Source organism: Oryctolagus cuniculus, chromosome 4 (genome assembly GCF_964237555.1).
Source record: "Oryctolagus cuniculus chromosome 4, mOryCun1.1, whole genome shotgun sequence".
Taxonomy (NCBI): domain Eukaryota; kingdom Metazoa; phylum Chordata; class Mammalia; order Lagomorpha; family Leporidae; genus Oryctolagus; species Oryctolagus cuniculus.
Window position 1 is genome coordinate 129,263,826 of NC_091435.1, and position 19,048 is coordinate 129,282,873.

At 37.1% G+C, this 19,048-nt stretch overlaps 1 protein-coding gene across 1 annotated transcript; it reads right to left on the minus strand.

Annotated features, from left to right (window-relative positions):
• Positions 1 to 689: 689 nt before the first annotated feature.
• On the minus strand, positions 690 to 16,029 carry SUCNR1 (succinate receptor 1). Its single transcript, XM_008266347.4, has 2 exons — positions 15,834 to 16,029; positions 690 to 5,861 (listed from the first exon to the last, which is right to left on the minus strand). Exons 1-2 carry the CDS (start codon positions 15,945 to 15,947, stop codon positions 4,908 to 4,910), a joined length of 1,068 nt encoding a protein of 355 aa, XP_008264569.2. The 5' UTR covers positions 15,948 to 16,029; the 3' UTR covers positions 690 to 4,907.
• Between the last annotated feature and the right edge of the window lie 3,019 nt (positions 16,030 to 19,048).

Here is a 19,048-nt window from a genome sequence, read left to right on the forward strand (position 1 = left end):
TTTGGAAAGTCTAAGGAGTTATCATAACAAAGTTATTAATTTTGTATAACACATGCCTGATTTCCTTTTTTTTAAATATTTATTTATTTACATGAAAGTCAGAGCTACACACAGAAAGAAGGAGAGGCGGAGAGAGAGAGGTCTTCCATCCGCTGGTTCACTCCCCAGTTGGCCACAACAGCTGGAGCTGCACCAATCCAAAATCAGGATCCAGGAGCTTCTTCCGGGTCTCCCACATGGGTGCAGAGGCCCAAGGACTTGGGCCATCTTCTACTGCTTTCCCAGGCCATAGCAGAGAGCTGGATCAGAAAAGGAGCAGTCGGACTTGAACTGAACAAGGGATGCCGGCACTGCAGGCGGTGGCTTCACTTGCTATGTCAAGTGTCGGTCCCCTAATTTCTTTTCTTTATATGAACTTAAGCATACATTAATATAAGTATTAATCTGAATAGATTGAAATGTGGCATGGAAATTATAATAATCTGATTTCTTTAGGAATCAGGTCAAATTATTACATTAGAACTAGCATTAATAAATCTACAAAATTTTATATTTCAATACTCTTTTATTTTCAGTAGAAAGTTACCAACCTGCAAATTTTTCAATTAAATATTTTCCATACTATTAATATTTAGACAAAATCTGACTGTGATGGCTCTGGGATTCTCACTAAAACAAAATGTACACAGTTTTCTGTGTTATAGGATTTATTGTTGCTTTACTAAAGAAGCCAACTTCCTATAAAAGTACACTGATCATTATTCAAAGAAATTTCTACATTGACACGTGACATATTCTGGAGTTCATTTCATGGTGTGAAAACGTTCATGGATTCAGTGCCATATGACAAAGTTCATGATTAGAAAATAACACAATATCCTGTCAGGGAAACACAATGTTACTGCAACTCAACAGCACACTAAAACTAATTATTACATCATCCTGGAGATCTTTTCCTAAGAACTCTGTAGAAGAGGTCGCTGAGATGAAATCACATGGTAAATTACGAAACAATCATCCATAAATAGGGTCAAAGTATGACTCTGACGTGCATCAGCTTCCATGTGATGGTTCTCTACCCAGCAGTGGTGAAGAACGTGTGCTCTCTCACGTCTGCATGGCCTTGAGCAAGTCTCTATGCCTTGGTTTCTTCATCTGCAAACTTCATAGGATTTGGTGGGAGTTGAGTGGGTTAAAATACAGTTCCGAATTGCTTGACAGCATTCCATGAAATTCTTTGCTGTGATTCTAGAAAGAAATTTTCTCCACAATTCCTGACCCATCATATTTTTTTTTCCCTCTAGGGTGCAAACACACTGAGTATTCCCATAGGAATCCAAAATAATGGAGATCAAGGCACCTGATTTTTTACCGGTAAGCCGTGAGTTGAAAGAGGCTTGATTCCAAAAGCAATGTGGGATTTCCTCACTAACATGAATGTATAAATCTAGTCAGAGATGAACACCTAGGAAATCTGAGACTTCTCCTATATCTGGATAGGGACTTAAAGCAGAATCTCTTTCATGTGATGGTAGGCAGTTTTGGGAAAAATGTTTATGCTTATTTTTATTTTATATGCATTTCTAAACAAAAATATGAATTCATATAGTTATGCATTTTAAAAAATGTCCATATGTGGGTTGTTTATGTCTGACATATTCAATCCTTATATTAACACCTGTTTCCCTCATGAGTGGGCTGAATATGTGACATGCTGATGGCACTTGACAGAGAAGGGTACAAGAAACAACTTAGGAGGGTGGCACCGTGGTATAATGTGTAAAGCTACCACCTGCAGTGCCAGCATCCCATATGGGAGTCTGTTCACATCCTGGCTGTTTTGCTTCTGATCCAGTTCCCTGCTAATGGCCTGGGAAAAGCAGTGGAAGACTTTGGAAGCAGTGGAGTGTTTGGGCCCCTGCCATACATGTGGGAGACCTGGATGAAGCTCATGGCTACTGACTTTGACCTAGCCCAGCCCAGCCCAGGCCATCATTTTGGCCATCTGGCGAGTAAACCAGTGAATGGAAGATCTTTCTCTTTCTCTCTTTCTGTCTCTCCCCACTCCAATAACTCTTTCAAAATAAATAAATAAATAAACCTTAAAAAAAGAGACAAGTGAGAGTAAACTATGCAGGGCTGACAGTTATCATCTTCGTAGTGGATATGTATATTCATATATTTTCAATTGAAGTGGTCTAAACATTGAATTCTCATCCTGCATGTTTATTATAGTATGCTTTCACTGCCTTCCTGGGACAAAATACAACCCTCATAATAGACCATAATTTAAAAAGTATCTTGCTAGGTGCTTTGAAGACAATGAAAATTTGTCATTGTTTTAATTCACAGACCTTAGCATGGACAGGAATCTATATTTTTATAATATATATATATATATACACAAAAAAAATAATGCATTTCATCAAAACAGCACTTCACAGTAGTCTGAAAACTCCATGGTAGTGAGTTTTATTTCTAGATTTGGGGAGAAGAGAACCTAAGGGAAAGTTTTACCAATGATTGACAAATAGGATGAGATGAAGCTTGAAAGATGCTTAGAATAAAGTGAAGAAAATTCTGAATAATGAAATGGAGCAGCAATCTGGTTGTAGAGCATGGATTGCGATGCCAGTGGCGGGAGATAACCTGTGAGAAAAATTGAGATGGGGCCAGATTGAAGAGTGCTGGACTGAATAGTTTAGACACCAGTGGCCAAAAGAGACAAATTATAAAGGCCTGGCATTCATGCCTATGAAAACCACAAAACTAGCAAGGAGTTCCATAATTTATTGTTAGTGATTCTCACAATTACCTCATATAAATGGAATAGCTCTTAGAGTTTTAAAAGTGGAGACATTTTTAATCTGTTAAGGATTAAGCTGCCACATGATAGTTGAGAGCCAAATAAACGTTAGAAAATGTGTTATATGTACATATTTGTTGACTTTTTGAATACAAGGTATGTGGAGGAGTTTATGTTTCACAAAACATTTCACTGCCTTATTAGAATGAATAACTCTCTGCCACTGCTTTTGATAAGTGGATGAAGAGAGAAAATTTAATTTCACCTTTGCAAATTAAAACTCATGCATAAAACAAAAATTGAAGTTATTATATGCTACCAGTTTTTCAGAAATAACTAAATTCTTATTCCTTAGTGCCCTTTCTGTGACCTTTTCTGATGAGAAAAATTCGGAAATTCTTTCAGTTCCTTTCATGGTTATAACATTACATTGGAATCTAAAAGCATTATTGACAAAGGTAAATGACTAAAATATCTGAAAGCCTAGCACTAGGTAAGAAAACAAATTCTCTGTAACATGTTTTTATAATATGTCAGCTGTTTGTATTTTTAAAATGTTAACCAGGAAAACTTGGAGATTTTGGAATAGCAGTATATAATACCACCAGGGTATTTCAGAACAGAAAGTACAATGGAATTGTATGTCTGCATTCATGATGATTGCTTTTTCCTTCTCTTTCCTTACTCGTTGTAACTAATGACACCAAGGAAAGGAATACAGATTGTGGCGATGATTATATCTTGTTTTGCATTGGTGAATTATTATTTGATACTTGTTTGACTTTAAAATTCAGCACCCATTCCCTACACCCCACCCCACATTTGTTTTGTGACGTGAATTGGTGCCCAATTAACCTATCAGGGAAATGTCTATTATTTGTATATGATATTCCTATGTTTTCTAATATAAAGTACATTTTATCTAGAACATTTTTTCCAATGATCTTACATGATGTCCTATGAAAGCAAGCCTTACTCAAGATGTGAGACGCTCGTGCCAAGATAAAGTCATCCTTGTGAGTTATCTCAGGGCTTACAAAAAAGGAGTACAGAAAAATTGCGATACTTCCCTGAGAAAGAGAAACCTAACCTAATGCTTTGGATGTTATCATTTTACTTCCTCTTCTTTGCTGGTTTTATGATATTAATATATTTTATAATTCAGCATTTAATCAATATCAGCAAAGCAGTTAAATTGTGATAATAAAATACAAGACGGCAAAATCATCATAAAAATAATGTATTCATTTTTATTCTGTTTTGTTTTGCTTTGTATTTCCTGATAGGCATTTTGATGTTCTATAAGTCTGAAATTTTTGCAACTGTTCTTATATCTCTCTAGTATTTTGATAAAATCATTTGCACTTAAATGTCTTAATAGCCAAGCTCAAACATATTTCCATTTCCTCTTTTTGAAAATTATCTCTTTAGGTTTTATTTAACATAAATTAAGATTAATTTTATTATAAACAATAAACAGACTGATAAATTAGAGTTGGCCCTGATTCATGACAATCTTGGTCTCATTATCCATATAGCCTTCTTATTCTTTGTTAATGTTACTTTAAATTTTATAACATGTTACTTTTAATTTTTTAGAACATGTTACTTTTAATTTTTTAGAACACAACTTCTAAAATCAATATTTAACAGTGTACATCTAATCTTCTCTTCACTTCCCACATGAAGTTTTTGGATTACATGAACAACAATAATGCAGAGAGTTGTGCCAAAATATTTGTGCTTTTTTTTTAAACAATCTGATCAATGATTCAATGCAGATAATTTGTTGTTTTGTCTACCTCCTATTCCTTAATCAAGATGTTCCTATAGCACCTAGGTTTGGACTTACATGCCCAAACATTAGACAGTGCTAGTTCACCTCCTTTCCCTAGTTAAGTAAAGAAACCTCTCATCATCCCCTTCTTTTCATATATTCTGGGTATAACTTGTCTTTAAGTCAGGGTCAGATTCATGATACTCTTTGAATTATGTCTATAAGTTAAAATAAACTCTTAACTGGTTTATAGGTGCATGCATAAAACATTTGGCTTCACAAGCACTTAATTTTTTTTCTAAATGAAAACTCAAGTTCATAAGCTCATTTTCTAAAGGATGTAAGAAATTTTAAGTATTGTCTAAATTTGTTCAGCAACATCTCCCTGAAATGATCTCCCATGAGGAAATAGAAGACAGGGTTGATGACACTGTTCAGAAATGCCAAAGGCCGAGTCACGATGTATAGGGTGTTGATAACGACCTGAGTACACTGGTGCTGCTTCCAGTTCCCCAGGCGTGAAGCAATCCGCACATTCCTCATGATGTGGTAGGGCGTGAAAAGCACAGAGAAGATGACCACTGCCATGATGACTAAGTTGAGAGGCTTTTCAAGGGGCAAAGCGGTGGTGAGCTGCCTGCTCCAGTGCTTTAGAAAGAGAACAATCTTGTAATAAAAGAAGCACATCACCAGCAGAGGAATGAGGAACCCCAATAAGGTCAGACATATGCTGTAAACGAGGTTGTATTCAGGTTCCCCAGAACTTGCATAATCATTACAGTGGGTGTTATTTTCAGTTACGATAGGATTTATAAGAGGGAGTATAGGCAATAACTCTAAGGTTACTAAAACCCAAATGGCCAAAGAGATTAAAATAGCAAGCTCCTTTTTTTGCAGAAGGTGTTCTCGGAAAGGATACTTTATGAGCAAGTATCTATCGATGCTGATGAAAGTGAGGAAAAGAATGCTGGTGTAGAGGTTGGCGTGGAGCACATATCGGTTGCTTATACAGAGCACATTTCCGTATATCCAGTCATCATTGGCATAACTTCTCATCAGCATGGGGAGGGTGCACAAAAACGCCAAGTCAGAGATGGAGAGATTAAAGAGATAGATGTTACTGCTGTTCCAGTTCTTCATACAGAAGAGGTAGCCAAAAACAACGATTGCATTCCCAAGGATTCCCAAAATCAACTCAATCCCATAAAAGATGGAAAGGTAGTACTTTTCCAGGGAAGCCTCTGCTGCCAGCCAGTTTTTGCAAGTTTCATTCTGTTCCTAAGGAAGAGAGAGAAAACATGTTGATGAAACATTGGGTTGTGACTAGGGACAAAACTGTGCAGTATATAATAATAAAACGTAATACTTGAAGGATGCACTAAGAATAGTAGTTGGGCTGGGCTCTGTAGCACAGTGGGTAAAGCTGCTGCCTGCAGTGCCCACATCACATATGGGTGCCAGTTCAGGTCCCTGTTGCTCCACTTCCAATACAGCTCTCTGCTGTGGCCTGGGAAAGCAGTAGAAGATGGCAGAAGTCCTTGGGCCCCTGTACCCACGTGGGAGATCTGGAAGAAGCTCCTGGCTCCTGGCTTCAGATCAGTGCAACTCTGGCTGTTGTGGCCAACTGGAGAGTGAACCAGTGGATGTAAGCCCCCCTCCCCCCCGCCTCTTCTCTCTCTGTGTAACTCTTTCAAGTAAATAAATAAATCTTAAAAAATAGTATTCTATTTTTAGTAAGGAATACATACACACAAATACATATACTCATGTATGAAGAGTCTTCAAAAAGTTTGTTGAAAAATGTGTTATGAATATACTGTGATTGGATTTCAAATTTATTTTGTATCAGAATTAACTTGTCTTGTAATTCCATTTTCCACATCTTTTTGAGGTACATTTAAAATACATTCATGTTAATGCACATAACCATGAAAGTGACAAATGCATTCATACAAAACTAGATTGACTACCTTTAAATGTTGTGGTAGGCACCAGGGATAATAGTGTGAGTAATACACAGTCCTTAATTACAAGTAATTTATAATCTTTTGGATCAAATCAGAAACTAAACAAATAAATGATGTAACTTAATTGTACATAAATATAAAAACATGGAAGAGTAAAATGTTGGAGAATTTTAAATGGAAGATGGTAATGATTTCAGTCACCTGAACCCACAGAGTAAGACCTAGGCAACACCATACCTGCATTCCACTGCTTTGTGTCCACATCTGTCAGCTCACTGTTCCTAGCATGAACTGTTTTTACCTCATGGGACCAGGGAGAGGTCCTCCTAACATCTTCCAGTGATGGAACTAGGGCTTCTGGTGTCTTAAGCCCCATAATTACCTAGGCTCATCCCCAAGGACCTGAGGAAAGTCCCATCCACATCACACATTTCCAGGGTCACATCTAGTAGTGCCACAGCCCTATCACTCAAACTTGGCAGAAGAGACAAAGGGACAAATCTTTCTGTGTTCTACAGCACCAGAAAAGTGGCCAATACCGTGAGAAACCAGGGTATGACTGACACCCAATTTTACGAAGTCTGAAGATCCACACTTTTGGAAGTGCACATTCACTTCAAAGTCATACTAGTATCTCCATAAACTTTTTTTTTTGTCAGGCAGAGTGGACAGTGAGAGAGAGAGACAGAGAGAAAGGTCTTCCTGTGAGATATGTTGGATATCATTTAATGAACAGATATTTATATTGTAGGGATACCTAAAGAAGAAGAGAAGGAAAAAGGCTTTGAGGATCTATTTAATAAAATATTAGCCAAAAATTTTCAAAGTCTTAGAAGAGAAATGGATAATCAAAAAAAAAAAAAAAAGGAATGTCAAAGGATCTCAAGACTTAACCAAGAAACATATTCTCCAAGTCAAATCATTAAAAGTTAAGGACAAGGAGAAGATTCTAAAGACCATGAAAGAGGCCAATGCCAAGGCTCAACAGGCTAATCCTCCGCCTAGCGGTGCCAGCACACCGGGTTCTAGTCCCAGGGGGCGCTGGATTCTGTCCCGGTTGCCCCTCTTCCAGGCCAGCTCTCTGCTATGGCCCAGGAGTGCAGTGGAGGATGGCCCAAGTGCTTGCGCCCTGCACCCCATGGGAGACCAGGAGAAGCACCTGGCTCCTGGCTGCGGATCAGCACGATGTGTTGGCCGCAGCGCGCTGGCTGCGGCGACCATCGGAGGGTGAACCAATGGCAAAAGGAAGACCTTTCTCTCTGTCTCTTTCTCTCACTGTCTACTCTGCCTGTCAAAAAATAAATAAATAAAGACAATGAAAGAAAAATATTTAGTTACATATAAGCCTGATTGATAGCAGACTTGTCACCACAAACCCTGTTGGCTAGAAGAGAATGAGATGATAAATTCAAGTTTTCAAAAGAGAAAAAGAAATCCCTTCCAACCAAGAATGCTATCTCCAGGAAAATTGGATAATATTTCTCCCAGAGGAGCAAAAACGGAGGTAATTCATGACCCCCAGACCAGCCCTATAAGAAATCCTGAAGGAAGTTATACATTAGAAGTAAAAAGATCATAACCCTTACAAAAATAATTACAGTATGAAATTCCTTACAAAGCAGGTGCACAAAAGAGAAAGAAAATACAACCATATCATGACCATGAAACTACCAAGACACAAAAGTAAACAATAAGGTAGGCAGAAAGCATCAGAGAATTTATAAAATAATCTAACAAATTAAAAACTCTTAGAAATCTTAGTATAACTAACAAAATAGAAGCAAAAAAATTAGACATGATGTAGAAGACATCCCAACTGATATCATAAAAATATCAAATTTGTAAGAAACTGCCATGAGCAACTAAATCTAACAAATTGGGAAACCTTGAAGGAATGGATAAATTCCAACATACATCCAGTCTCCCAAGATTAAACCAAGAATATATAGGAAATATAAACAGACAAAGAACAAGTAATGAGATTGAAGCAGTAAGTAACCAAGTCTCCCATTAAACTCTAGGACATGGCAGTTTTAAAACTGAGTGCTACAAAAATTTTGCAGAGGAACTAATTCCAATAGTTCTCAAACAATTTCAAAATATTGAAAAGGATGGAATCTTGGCAAACTCTTTTTTTTTTTTTTTTTTGACAGACAGAGTGGACAGTGAGAGAGAGAGAGAGACAGAGAGAAAGGTCTTCCTTTACTGTTGATTCACCCTCCAATGGTCACTGTGGCCCGCGCACCACGCTGATCCGAAGCCAGGAGCCAGGTGCTTCTCCTGGTCTCCCATGGGGCGCAGGGCCCAAGGACTCGGGCCATCCTCCACTGCACTCCTGGGCCATAGCAGAGAGCTGGCCTGGAAGAGGGGCAACCAGGACAGAATCCGGTGCCCCGACTGGGACTAGAACCCGGTGTGCTGGTGCTGCTAGGCAGAGGATTAGCCTGTTGAGCCACGGTGCTGGCCACTGTTTTTATTCTGATACTAAAACCAAAGACACAACACACAAAGAAAACTACAGGTCAGTATCCTTGATTAACATAAATGAAAAGATTCTCAATAAAATAGCAAACTGAATCCAAAACTACATTAAAAATTCATATATCATGATCAAGTAGAATTTTTTCCAGGCATGTAAGGATGATTGAACATTCAGAAACCAATCAAGTGGCCAGCATTGTGGAAGAACAGGTAAAACTGATGCCTGCAACATAGGCATCCCACACAGGCATGGGTTAGTGTCCCAGTTGCTTCACTTGCTATCCAGTTAGCTACTAATGGCCTGGGAAAAGTAGTGCAGATGGCCTAACTGCTTGGGCACTTGCCACCCACATGGGAGACCTGCATGAAACTCCCTGTTTTGGCCTGGCTCAGCCCTGGCAATTGTGGTCATCCGGGGAGTGAATCAGTGTATGAAAACTCTCTCCCTCTCTTTTACTCGCTCCCTCCCTCTCTCTCTCTCTCTATCTGTGTGTAACTGTTTCAAATAAAATGAATTCATCTTTTTTTAAACTTTTATTTAATAAATACAAATTTCCAAAGTACAGCTTTTGGATTACAGTGCCCACCCCCCCCCCCCCCCCCACAACTTCCCTCCCACCCGCAACCCTCCCATCTCCTGCTCCCTCTCCTATTCCATTCACGGAAAGATTCATGTTCAATTCTCTTTATATACAGAAGATAAATAAGTATAAATTAAGTAAAGATTTCAACAGTTTGCGCCCACACTGAAACACAAAGTGTAAAGTACTGTTTGCGTACTAGTTATAGCATTAATTCACATTGTACAACACACAAAAAGTAAGATTTTATATAGCAATAATTATCTTGATACAAGAAGATTACAAGAAACTCTATTAATAATAGCTAAAGAAAAATAAATATTTAGGAATAAATTTAACTAAAAAAGTGAAAGAGCACCATGCACCATAATGAAAGCTATAAAACATTGATTAAAGAAATCATAAAGCTGACACAAAATTAATGAGTAGATATTCCTTGTTTATGGACTGGAAAAATTAGTATCAACATTTTTATACTACCTAAAATTATCTACAAATTCAATGCAATCCCTATCGAAATACCAATGCCATCCTAGGCAAATTGGTTTATATGAAGCTCAGATGCTTCTTCACAGCACAGGAAGCAATCAGTAGAGTGAAACGACATCCAATAAAATGGGAGAAACTGTTTGCGAGCTACTTATCTGACAAGGGTCAATATTCAGAGTATATCAGAAACTCAATAAATTCAACAAAATAAAATAACCTATCCAATTAAAAAATGGGCAAAAGCCATGAATAGACAATTTTCAAAAGAAGGAACACAAATGACTGACATATGTAAGAAAAAATGCTCACTGTCATTGGCTCTCAGGGAAGTGTAAAAAATGTTTACAATGAGGTGTCACCTTACCCCTGTTAAAATGGCTGTTATGAAAAAGAGTAATAATTTCCAGTGAGAATGTGGAGAAGGGGGAACTCTTACACATTTTTGATGATAATGTATGTTACTACAGTCACATTGGAAAGAGTATGGTATTTCTGTAAAAACTAGAAATGGAACTGCCATGCATGCAATATAGCAATCCTACTACATGGGTGTATATACAAAATACATGAACTCATAGCAAAGAGACACCTGCTCTACCATGTTTATTATAGCACTATTTCCAATAACCAATGTATGGAACCAATCAAGGTATCTATCATATGTATGCATCATATGCATGTATACATCATATGTATGTATACATACACAATGGTATGCAATTCATCCTTAAAAAGAAATACTGTCATTTGCAGCAAAGTGGACTAAATGAGAGGACATAATGTTAAGTGAAATAAGCCAAGCAGAGAAAGACAAATACCACGTTTCTCCCTTCTATATGGCAGCTAAAACATTCAATCTGTACACAAAATAGTAACTGGTAGAGGCTTGGAGGGTAGAGAGGATAGAGGGAATTCAGCTTTGGCTACCAAACCAGAGTTGGATTGAAGAAATAAGTTTCTAGTGTTACAAAGCTTAGTGGGAAGACTATAGTTCATAATAAACCAGTACATACCATATGAACGATTGAAGAAAGAAGCTTCAATCCTCTAATAATAAAATTATGTCAAAGAAGGGAAATATTATCATGTTTTGAGCAGTATGCATTGCATGTATACATTGAAGTATTACATTGTATCCTATAAATATGTAACATTATTATTCATAGAAAGTTTTAAAAGATCTAGGGAACAGAAATAAATCTCTTTAGTTTCACATGTGTTGTTCATCCTCATAGCTTCATTTCTGGAAAGAGCTATCTCATTAACTGTTTTTTGAAATTCGGTCATTGATTTTTCAACCTACACCAATTTGGGTTCCGACTCACTGCACCCTCAAAATTACCTCCACATTATCCAATAGTCATTTTTCAGTAATCTTATTTCACTTCTCATCTGCTTTTCACTTTATGACTTCTAAAACACTTTTGCTTCTGTCTGTGAAACGACACTGTCTGAGTTTTCTTTTTTTCTTCTCAGCTGTTCCCATGCAGGCATTTCTGAGATTCAAATGTTAAATGTTCAGTTTCTTAAATATTAATTCTGTGCTCATTATTCCTCCAAACACTACCTGGATGATCTCATGACCTCATCCTTTTTTGAGCTTTAATGATCATTGATATTATCAACAACTCTTTTTTCCAGCCTAGCCTAGATGTCTTATAAGTCTTAGTAATTCATAACTGCTGTTGATTGATTTTTATTGGCATCTCTGCCTCCAGATACCTTATACTAACCTCTCTAGCTTTTTTTTTTACTAATTCTATTGCACTTCTAGCTAATTCAATATGTGGATCTGTTACCTACCTAAATTTTGGTCTCAGAAATCTCAAAAATATGCTTGAGATCATTAACAATGAATAAATCCCAGCTCTTATTGACTGTAATGTCTGGATATTTCTCAAATCCATCATTATTGTTCCATATCCTTTGCCATTAATCTAGTCCAGGCCTTCATCATCTCTGCCTTGGACTATGCCATACCTTCCTCTTATTTCCTCACATCTTTTCTAGTTCTTGTTCAATTTGTTGGTCACTGTAACCAACAATTTTGAAAAAATACAGCTCCAAATCTGATCATAATGCTCTCTTTGATTAAAAGCCTTAAATGAACAGTTTTTTAAGTCATACTATTTGTTGAACTCTTTATGTAATATAGGGTTACTCTTATGTATATAAAGTTAGTTGAAAACAGATCTTAGTCAACAATAAGAGTGAGAATAGGAGAAGAGTGGAAGTGTGGGTGGGAGAGCAGGTAGAGTGGGAAGAATCACTATGTTCCTAAATTTGTATTTATGAAATGCATGAAGTTTGTATACCTTAAAGAAAAGGTTTCTGGGGCAAAAAGCCTTGAATGATTTCCCACAGTTGAGGACTTAAGTCCAAATCTTTAATGGTGAGTTCACAGCTGCATGATCTGGTGGTCCCTTTGTGTTTCACTTGAACTTCAATTGGCATTATTTTTCGTGCTCTTCTTTTTTTCTTCCTGTTCTTTTAATGTCTTCATTATATGCATCCCTTCTGTCTGTTTTTTCACTGCTATTTTCCTCCTGTGACTCTGGCTCATCACACACTTTTAACCTTTGCTTCTTTTAGGACTCAGTCCAAGTGTAGATTTCCCAAGGTAGATCCTCTGATCCACAGACTAAACTACAGGGTTTCCATGTTATGTTCTCATTGTATGTGTGCTGAAATCCTTTATAGTATTTTTCTCAAGTTTGTTTACTCATTGTTTATCTTCTACATCTGGCATAGTTACTAGAAGACAGCAGATGGTCTGTGCTTGTTGAGTGAAGAGGGGAATATAAACACCTGATTGTTTATAAACCATCTTTATAAATATTTCCTCCACAGTCAGATAAGTTAGTTATAAGTCCACTAAATTAAGCCCACTGCTATATTTCATTATAAAAGTGGACAGTATCTATATTGTAGAAAATTGACAATTTGAGTTGTTGGAAGCTGTGATTTAAGAGAAATGTATACAAAGAAAGATTCAATTTATGATCAATTTATAAAAGAAGGCATTTAATGAAGAATTTACATCTGATATTAATAAATCTAAGAAATTCTAGAAAGATATAGAGATTCCAAATAGATTATATTGTGTCATTTCTCAGTTTGTCTGGACTTCATATCTTTTGTTTTCATGAAATTCAGCATGCACTTGATAATATTAAGGATTTTAAATTCATAGGAATACAGCAAAAAAGGAAATGGACTTTAAAAAGGTAACAGACTTTACATTTTCAATCAGTGGAAATTTTTAAATGTTATGAGTTTTTTACTATTACTATTCTCAGACACTTTCAATCTCCTAGAAGCACTCTTTCCTGCCCTCTGTGACACAACAATCTCCTTGTTTCCCTCCTATCATCACTCATAGACTATTTGTGACCTAATATTTCTTTGCCCAAGATTTCGATGTTGCAGTTACTCAACATTTGTTATTTTGAGGGCAATCAAAAAGCTGTTGCACACACTGGAATGAAAATTTTAACAGTAGAAAAATTAGCAGTATAACTAGTACTCAAGCAGTACTTTACACTTTGTGTTTCTGTGTGGGTGCAAACTGTTGAAATCTTTACTTATTATATACTGAATTGATCTTCTGTATATAAAGATAATTGAAAATTTATGTTGATGTGAATGGGAAGGGAGAGGGAGCAGGATTTGGGAGGGTTGCGGGTGGGAGGGAGGTTATGAGGCGGGTGAGGGGAAGCCACTGTAATGCAAAAGCTGTACTTTGGAAATTTATATTTATTAAATAAAAGTTAAAAAAAAGAAAATTTCCAAGAGACCAGAAACTCATTTTTGAGTATACTCTCTTTTTGGTCATAACCTTTATTTACTGCCTGGTAAGCACTGACTTCTCAGTGGTTTCTGAAGCTCATGTAAGAGCAGAGAGATTTGACTGCCATGGGAGGAGAAGCCCGGTCACCAATGGCCACCACTCAGAGAAGCAGTGACTGCTGAGAAGTCACTGTTATTCCAAAGGTGTTGGAGATTGAGGGAGTGGTAGAGGGAGACACTATGAGGGCTGGGCTAAAGAAAACGAAGACTAAGTAATCACCTTTGCCTTACTTCTCTTAGAGTTATTGCTTCATTATTTTTGAATTAGTCTTAGAAACTGAACTACCAAATACGTGTTAATTGTGTAACACTTGGAAGATGCAAATAGGCAAAAACAAGAAAAAAAAAGTCTGCAGATCAATCATTCCTAATTTGGGGAATCTCTTCAATACTGTAATATTTATTTGGATTTATATTTTTAAAAATGATACGCTTTTTATGATACTTTATGATCTGTGTCTTTGATATATTAGTTTCATTCCTAAAATTTATTACTAAATCCATAATGTTAATAAATTACAGTTTTATGAAGTCATTATTTTCAGGCCAGTTTGTCAGCAGGACCCACAATTTGAGAGTCATATTCCAAACTGAGTGATACTTGTAGTCCAGTGTGTTTTTAGATTGGCCATAGTAATTCTAAAAACTGATGAAGGAAGCAAAGCTCCCAAACGAAGGGGAAATTCTCTCATGAAAAACTAATATTCTTGCTTCACTTTCTTGTGGGTGCAGTCTTAATTTTTAGGAAATGGAAGTAGTGATAAATAGATTCTCATAGATTTGAATGCATCACTTTAACATGTTTTGTTTTTCTGAAATAAAGATATTGCTAATTAAAGTGAAATCATTAGTTCACAGTCCAAAAATATATCTAAGACTGTTAGAATTTTATTTAATCTACTCATATGGACAGATCAGTAGTACTCATTTTTAATTTGAGAAAACTGTTTCTTGTACTTTAAGTAGATCCAACCTTTTGAAAATGTACATTTTTGAAGCCTAAATTTAGTATACATATATGTTTGATAATTCCTTAGTTTTAAAAATCATTTTCTTAAAGTCATAACAAATAGAAAGCTTGTGATATTTTCATTTTTAACTGCTACTTTAAGACAAATTTACATATAATATATAGAGTTTTAAAAAGTAATTTCTTGGATACAAAGCCATATAAATCAAAATATATATTCATATAATAAAAGATACAATATTGATAACTTCATTTTTACATATTCCATAAATTACACCAGAAACAAAGATATTAACAGTTATAACATGGCATAAAACTGTGCTATTAATTTCTTTAAGAATATCTCATAAGTTAAAGAAGGGTCATGAAGGTAGAAGAGCAATGGTTTCTGCAATTTTCCATTTTTATTTAGAAAATTACATTTTTAGATCATTTCACTTTCACACACATAAACGCTAAAAGAAAGCCTTAAGTTTTAGTCTCTATAGTACATTATTTTTTATAGCTGGAAATCTTCTATATGTTTGTTCCACATGATAGGAACTCTATTTTTTTCTGTAAATGGTTATATTTATTTAAGTAAATTTAATTATCATTTTTGTTGAAATAGCAAAGGTACTGAGACCTTAGCAAATATAATAGATCCCTTTAAGTAAACAATATTTGTTAATTATACTAGATATTAAATTTGGTAGAAAACAGGTAAAAATTCTACAACTTTTTACCTTCTTGTTCTGTTTCACATTTACTTGTGAACAGTTCACTTAAACTTTAAATGCTTTAATCACTTTAAATGCTTTAAATAACTTTAAACTTTAAATGCTCTGTGGCCACTTGTTAAAGAAGCCCCAACAGGAAGTCTGATGCTATTTTATGTGTGTGAGAGACATGAGATGCAGCAAAGTTTACTCACCATTCTGTTGCAGATCTGCTCCCTGGACAGAAGCTCTGCCAGCAACTGGATACAGCATGTGACCCAGGGCTGTGCTGCTGCACATGGTTTCGTGCAGTCTGATTTGCATATCATGTAGCTAAGATGAACAATTCAGAAGTCCAGGAATATTTACTCAGTAAAGGTCCAAGTCAGCAATGTGAATGTAGGGGAACTTCTGCAAAGTGAGAGAGAAAATAAAAGACTTGTTTTGTAGAAAACGCTGTTAACAAAAAGGTTTAAAAAGAATAATGTCAAAGTAATTTAATCTACCTCCAAAACAACAGAGAAGTATTCCTTATTTTCATATTTATTTGCACATGTAGATATAAGAAAGGATAAACACTGTTTATGCTGGGTATACAGTTGCGAGACAGTGAGAAAGGTCTTCCTTTACCGTTGGTTCATCCCCCAAATGGCCGCTACGGCCGGCGCACCGTGCTGATCCGAAGCCAGGAGCCAGGTGCTTCCTCCTGGTCTCCCATGGGGTGCAGGGCCCAAGCACTTGGGCCATCCTCCACTGCCCCCCCGGGCCACAGCAGAGAGCTGGACTGGAAGATGAGCAACCGGGACAGAATCTGGCGCCCCAACTGGGACTAGAACCCGGGGTGCCGGCGCTGCAGGCGGAGGATAAGCCTAGTGAGCCACGGTGCCGGCCTCATCATTTTTTTCAAACACATTTTTTTGTGATTTCTGTATAGGCATACACTAATTAAACCGCTGTTGGAACCATAAAGCTAAAATTTTGGAGAGAGATCTGGATTTATGCTCTGTGAGTGTACTAGCAAAGGGGTAGGAGAGCTTTAGGTTTTTCCCATTTTCTTTTCTGGGATTACACATAAATAATACACCAGTGGCTAGGGATTAGGGAGAGAGGTGCTGTGTAAGTGAGATAACCTCTAAGGGTGGAAATTTACACATCCCAAGTGAAGCTCTGAATAGCCCTGGAAGCACAGCAACATGTTTCAGAGAGGAAGCACGCCTGGCTTTTTCTGAGGATCATAGTAGATTTATACTCAAGTAAACCACTCAGTCTGTTTGATTTGAAGCAAAGGGATTATGTTGAGGAAGTCCCTGACTCCATAGGCAGTAGAAATTCCATTTGCATGCCATATAAGCTGAATGTTGAATTAGCAGGGACAGATGGAAATCCAGAATGAAGCTTCATTACAGTCATGCTGCTAGCTGAGTGTTTCCCCTTCTCCAAATGTGGGGAGCAACTGGGAGCAACTCGGACTAGACTAAATTACTGGAATTAAGACTTATTCTATGCATCTGCTTTCCCACAATATGGCGCTGAGAAGGGAGAAACAGCTTCTACGCAGCTGCCTCCAGTTCAACCAATAAACAGCAGGACCTGCTCCTGATTGGAGGAGAGCAGCGTACTCGGCGTGTGGGTAGCAGAGTTGGGATTGGTGGAAGAGGACTATAAAGGAGGAGAGAGACGGCATGCACCAGGAACATCTAAGGGGAACACCTGTGCAGCCCCCGAGAGAGCCGGCAGGCGGTGTGCCGCTCCCTTGCGGAAGTGGGGAATGTGGCAGGGGGAACCGCCCTTCCATGGAGGTGGAAGGGTTGGTAGCCAACCCGGGAAGAACCAGCAGCAAACCCGGGGAGGGCCGAGCAGACGAAAGAACAGCGCAGGGTCCTGTGTGGTTCCTCCACGAAGACGGGGAGCGACATCCAAATTTCAACCTACAATTCAGAAACTTCCAAATAGCTATGCATACACAAATACATATATGTATATATATTACATGAAGCATGTACATGTCTAAAATACAAGTGTATTTATATGTATACATATTTATACATAAAATGTTTACATTTATATGAAGTAACATCTCTGAAATTCATTGAATTCTCATGATTTGCTAGGTTTTGCACTAAGCATTTTTATGTATTGAAAGTGCATAATCATCTTTGGAAGTTGTTATTACTTTAAACATTTTCTCAGTTTACAAATTTAAGATCTGAGGCTAAGAGAGGTTTAGAAAAGAAAATTAACTTTTCAATGTCACAGAATCAGGAAGAAAAGGGGCTGCAGGTTTTATACTTTGATTCTTTAAAAGTACCTTCTCTAATGTTTGACTACCTGCAAGATTGACCATACCCTTGATGCAAGATGGAAGGATTAATAACAGGTCTTTTTCAGAAATGTAGTTCTTTTATACTATCAGAGGGAAGAAAAATTAAAATATTATTTCAAAGGGCAAAGAGAATTTGAGTAACCAGAACCAGGGATGTTAATTTTGACATAAGTTAACATGGACTTTCTTTAAACAACAAAGGGACTTGAAATATTTCACCAGTTTCTACTCCCATTCTGATGGAAGACATGGACAAATTCCTCTTTGTGGAGTGATGGGACTTCCCCAGAGCTTCCTCTTTCTTCTCCCCACATCCTGACTTTCATCTCCTTCTGCACTGATAAGACAAACGTTGTTTTAGACTTCTCCTTTTTCATAGTACAACTACTCTGGCTTGGGGTCTGGTAGCTTGCTTCCCTCCCAGGTTCTACTTCACTGAGGGTCTCAATGCCTCAGGATACTCTCAGTTGAAAGTCAGATTCAGAGACAGGTTTAATAAAAGATACCCAGTACTTTTATTCTTTTCATACCATAATTCTTAATGCAGATCCACAGAAGGATAATTGCACGGGGACAGGGCCATACTCATGGCTGGTCAGGTCATGAACTTACTCCCCAAATAGTCTCACAGAGTCTCAATTCCAAAGGGTCACGCAGTGGATTTAATGCTCTACTCTCACATTCTTAAGTGAAATTCATCATGATTCACTTTTTTTTAAACAAGTGGCCTGGTATTTTTCTAATTTATTTATTCATTTATTTTTTTGCACTGGGCTCTCCAAATTATGTAGCCAGTTATGAGTGAGAATGAAAATCTCCTAGGAAATTATTTCTATTCAGCACATTAAATTTTTGTTTCTGTTTCTGGAAACAGCATGACATGTTGAAACTCACTACTCAGGGTCAAGGAAAGTTGAAAGGAAGGGATGTTTTCAGTTTAATTTGTGGTTAAGACCACAGGCTCTGGAGGTGAACTGCTTCCTGTCAAATCCTGACCACGTACCAGCTTTGTTTTATTTCTAAAAATGTCTTTCTTAAATTTGAAGGCAGAGAAACCAAAGGAAAGAATAAAAGAGAGAAAAGAGAGAGAGAGAGAGAGAGAGATAT

Bases quoted from the DNA above. Each gene is read 5' to 3' on its own strand.
- SUCNR1 (XM_008266347.4), bottom strand. From the start codon at position 15,947: ATGATATGCAAATCAGACTGCACGAAACCATGTGCAGCAGCACAGCCC. The intron at 5,862-15,833 runs GTGAGTAAACTT...TCTCTTCCTTAG, and splicing joins AGCAGATCTGCAACAGAATG to GAACAGAATGAAACTTGCAA.